Raw genomic sequence first — 5000 nt, forward strand, 5'->3', positions numbered from 1 at the left:
TATCTTTTCGTGGCGGTACTCCTTGCCACTCTTTTTTTATTCCTCTTGTTCCATCACCTTTTTTCCCCATAGACTTGCATGGCAGAACTCTGTGCCATTATGACATCATAATGGGGTCATTAAACTGGCTTGCACCTGTGCTTCACTGACACCTGCGCCAACGTTCCAAGGCTCCTCTTCTCTCTGTCCCTCTCCATTCAACTGTATAACTAGGAAACCTCGCACATACATTCTATGCACATGACCTAAGCTACCAAAGATCAAGGCAATGACTGTACATGAGTAGCCATATTTGGTTAAGACAGTACTTAGGGGTTGGTATTTTAACAGTTTTGACGCATAGCAGGTGTCCATGTTAGCGTCATAAGAACAACCAATTTCAATTATTGTGATTGCTTTGTTTTCTTCATTAACATACATACACAAACACCATCATCACCACCACCACACACACACACACACACACTCAGGGCCGGGTTTTTTTTAGGCCCTGGGCAAAGAACAATGTTGGCCGGCCATCGTTCTAAACTCCGCCATAAGACATCTAGCCTTTATATGGGCCATTCTACCGAATTCGTGTAATATGCAGTCCCTCAACAATAAAAACTATTTACAAAACAATAAGGTATTTAGGCATGGAGATTTAATTAGAAAATGTTATGGTCTATATAAACCCAATGCATTACATGAGATAGTGATAAGCTAAATATATACAAAATCATCATTTATAGGGTACTTTCTATTGGGAAGTAGCTGTCCCCAACCCTGACATCTAAATTTCAATGCCTTTAAATAACACTTTTCAATTTTTTTAGAATTTTTTCAATGATTTAATTTCAAAGATCTTTATGATTGGGTTGAAACAGAACTTGGAATATTTAGATTTATTGTGGGTTTAATTTTTAAATCAATTAACTATACTCAAAAAATCATGTCCCTAGTTTTCATGTCACTACCGAAACACAAGAGTTTTAGTCCATTGGCTGAGCCTGTGTTTTAGCCACGACTCTGCATTTTTGACCATGCAGTGACACTGCATCTCTGACCCTCATGGTTGAATGGTAAGTAGCTATATCCCATAGTTTTTATATAAATGTGTTCCAAAGTCTGAAAATCGACGTGTAACCTTAAGAATTGTCACTACCGAAACGCATGTTTTCTTCAATTAAGTAAACCTTTTGGGGTTTCATGGAAAATCTTATGTTTGTTTGTGTGTTCACCTCTTCAAAGATGTGTTTGCAAGCCGTGTGCTTGCTAGAATTCTTTATTTATGCTTAAAGTTAGTTAGAATTGTCACTACCGAAACAGTCACTACCGAAACATATGGTAGTGACCAGATGATTTCGGTAGTGACAAAATGAAATGGTAAGTAGTTCAATCCCATAATTTTTAAATAAATGTGTTGTGTGGACTAAAGGGCGGCCAGGAGCACCTTTTGGATGATTTTGGGAGAGAAATGAACATCCATCCAACAGTGCAGTCACTACCGAAACAGTGCAGTCACTACCGAAACAGATAAATTGAACTTGAAAATTTGGTAAAAAATTCATTTCTATGGATTTCATTGTGAAAACCTTCAAGAAATATTTGTAAAAATACTCTTCAGAGAAGGGAAGGAAACACAATCTGAACAGGTCAATAATAATACTTTTTTACTATAGTAAATGTGATGTTTCGGTAGTGACAATTTTTAGAAGAGGAAAAACATTCCAACACATTCTGAAACTACAATATATAACTTGACTGTTCTTTTACTAGATATGTGTACTTTAGATATGGTACAATATACATACGGACAAAGTTTTGGGAATAAACCATAAAAAAAATCAAAATATACCCGACATGACTTCGCATCAATTCGGTAGAATGGCCCATATACAGCCGCGGAAAAAATTAAGAGACCACTTCAAAATTATCAGTTTCTCTGGTTTTACTATTTATTGGTATGTGTTAAAGTAAAATGTACATTTTTGTTTTATTCTATAACCTACTGGCAACATTCCTACCAAATTTCAAATAAAAATATTGTCATTTAGATCATTTATTTGCAGAAAAATGACAATTGGTCAAAATAGCAAAAAAGATGCAGTGTCTTCAGATCTCGAATAATGCAAAGAAAACAAGCTCATATTCATTTTTAAACTACACAATACTAATGCTTTAACTTAGGAAGAGTTCAGGAATCAATATTTGGTGGAATAACCTTGATTTAAAATCACAACTTTCATGTGTCTTGGCATGCTCTCCACCAGTCTTTCACATTGCCGTTTGGTGACTTTATGCTACTCCTGGCGCAAGAATTCAAGCAGCTCGGCTTCTTTTCATGGCTTGTGACCATCCATCTTCCTCTTGATCACATTTCAGAGGTTTTTTTATGGGATTCAGGTCTCGAAATTGGGATTAAAAGACCATAAGGATTGAACCAAAGCGGACTGGAGGGTCTCCTAGTTCGTCTTCTCTGATGAGTCCAATTTCACAGTAGGTGCAAGACTCTGTGGCTTGTAGGCCTCTCCAGGTCTCCGTCTAACCATCAGACGACCATGTGTTGGGCAAAGCTGAAAATTGGACTCATCAGAGAAGACGAACTAGGAGACCCTCCAGTCCGCTTTGGTTCAATCCTTATGGTCTTTTACAAACCTCAGCCAGGCAAAGTACAACGTTGTCCCGGAAGAAAAACTTGCTTCCTTTTGCTCTGACAATGTTCCCCAACTCTGAGAAGTGTTTTTTCCAGCAGGGCAATGCTCCATGCCACACAGCCAGGCCAGTAAAGGTGTGAATGGAGTATCACCAGATCAGGACCCTGTCATGGCCAGCCCAATTTCGAGACCTGAATCCCATAAAAAAACCTCTGAAATGTGATCAAGAGGAAGATGGATGGTCACAAGCCATGAAAAGAAGCCGAGCTGCTTGAATTCTTGCGCCAGGAGTAGCATAAAGTCACCCAACGGCAATGTGAAAGACTGGTGGAGAGCATGCCAAGACACATGAAAGTTGTGATTTTAAATCAAGGTTATTCCACCAAATATTGATTTCTGAACTCTTCCTAAGTTAAAGCATTAGTATTGTGTAGTTTAAAAATGAATATGAGCTTGTTTTTTTTGCATTATTTGAGATCTGAAGACACTGCATCTTTTTTGCTATTTTGACCAATTGTCATTTTTCTGCAAATAAATGATCTAAATGACAATATTTTTATTTGAAATTTGGTAGGAATGTTGCCAGTAGGTTATAGAATGAAACAAAAATTTACATTTTACTTTAACACATACCAATAAATAGTAAAACCAGAGAAACTGATAATTTTGAAGTGGTCTCTTAATTTTTTCCGCGGCTGTATATCTATGAGTGCAGGTGTCAGTGTCCCGGATATAGGCAGCTGAACTTGATGGCTCACCGTTAGTAGAAGCAAAGCAGGCAGGGCTAGTTGGTGCGTTAGTAGCTGTTGTCTGCTGCTGCTAGCATTAGCTTAACTTGGCTCAGCAGCAATTGAAACATTATCAGATGAACTTGGAACATCAGAAATTTCTTCCACTTCCAAGGACGAATTCCTGGATTCGAAATTTTGATAACTTAGGTAATTTCTCCCTGAACTTCTCATCCTCCCTTTTCGCCACTTAGGAATCGTTTCAAGCTTAACTTTGCGACCACAAAGGACACCACACGAAAAATTGTCCGTGACAGAAACGTCACGTGACCTGGAATAATTAGCTACGTGATGGATTTAAGAAACATTTAATGCTGATACTTAAAATAAAATAATTTAATGCTGATACTTAATATAATATAAATAATATAAATCATTTTGAATTGAATTGTCATTCGTCCGCAATGACAAGTGATTTATTTTAATTATTACATTTATTAAATACGACGAGGCCCCCTCTCCTCTCCTCCCCTCTCCTCCCCTCCTCTCCCCTCTCCTCTCCTCCCCTCCTCCTCTCCTCTCCTCTCCCCTCCCCTCTCCCCCTCCTCTCCTCCCCTCCTCTCCTCCCCTCCTCCTCTCCTCTCCTCCTCCCCTCCTCCTCTCCTCCTCCAGGTGAGTTCATCCCGTTGGATCAGACTGACATCAGTGTGGGCTTTGAGACGGGTGACGACCGTCTGTTCCTGGTGTCTCCGCTGGTCATCTCCCACGAGATCGACGCCCAGTCACCCTTCTGGGACATGAGCCAAGTGGGTACACACACACACACACACACACACACACACACACACACTCTCTCTGGTAGTGCCCTTCTGGGACATGAGCCAAGTGGCTTTGTGTCTGTATGTCTCAATGTGTGTTAGGTTTGTGTGTGTGTGTGTTCTGATGTGTTATGTGTGTGTGTGTGTGTGTGTGTGTGTGCTTGAGCCAGGCCCAGCTGGAGAAGGACGACTTCGAGATGGTGGTCATCCTGGAGGGCATGGTGGAGGCTACAGGTCAGGACACACACACACACGCTCTCACACACACTCACACACACATACGCACACACACACTCACACACACACACTCACACACACACACACACACACTCACACACACTCACACACACACACGTGCACACTCACTCACACACACACACTCACACACACTCACACACACACACATGTGCACACTCACTCACACACACACACTCACACACACACACACACACTCACACACACACTCACACTCACACAAACACCCACACGCACACGCACACGCACACACACACACACACACACACACACACACACACTCACTTACTGACTTACTCACTAGTTTTCACATATAAACACACACGTTCTCACCCACATACAGACACATGCACTATATATACTCATTTACTGTCTCGCCCACACAAGTTTTTGATTGACAGATGGGGCTTGATTGACAGATGAGGCTTGATTGACATGTGGTGTTTGATTGGCAGGTATGACGTGTCAGGCGCGGAGCTCCTACCTGGCGGAGGAGGTGAACTGGGGTCACAGGTTCAGTCCCATGATGCTACTGGCTGAAGGCTTCTTCGACATCGACTATG

The 5000-nt window shown here is 41.0% G+C and overlaps 1 protein-coding gene across 1 annotated transcript in view; it reads left to right on the forward strand.

Moving 5' to 3' along the window:
• kcnj9 (potassium inwardly rectifying channel subfamily J member 9) overlaps positions 1 to 5000 on the forward strand; it is a gene marked incomplete at both ends in the record, with an annotated part of 14455 nt that overhangs the window by 7509 nt on the left and 1946 nt on the right. The window contains 3 exons of the mRNA XM_080853187.1: positions 4037 to 4170; positions 4353 to 4416; positions 4893 to 5000. The exon at positions 4893 to 5000 is cut by the window's right edge and continues 23 nt beyond it. Coding sequence (XP_080709313.1) covers positions 4037 to 4170; positions 4353 to 4416; positions 4893 to 5000 — 306 coding nt within the window. The remainder of the gene's footprint in view (positions 1 to 4036; positions 4171 to 4352; positions 4417 to 4892) is intronic.

This window comes from Sprattus sprattus, assembly GCF_963457725.1.
Source record: "Sprattus sprattus genome assembly, chromosome: 15".
Lineage (NCBI taxonomy): Eukaryota > Metazoa > Chordata > Actinopteri > Clupeiformes > Clupeidae > Sprattus > Sprattus sprattus.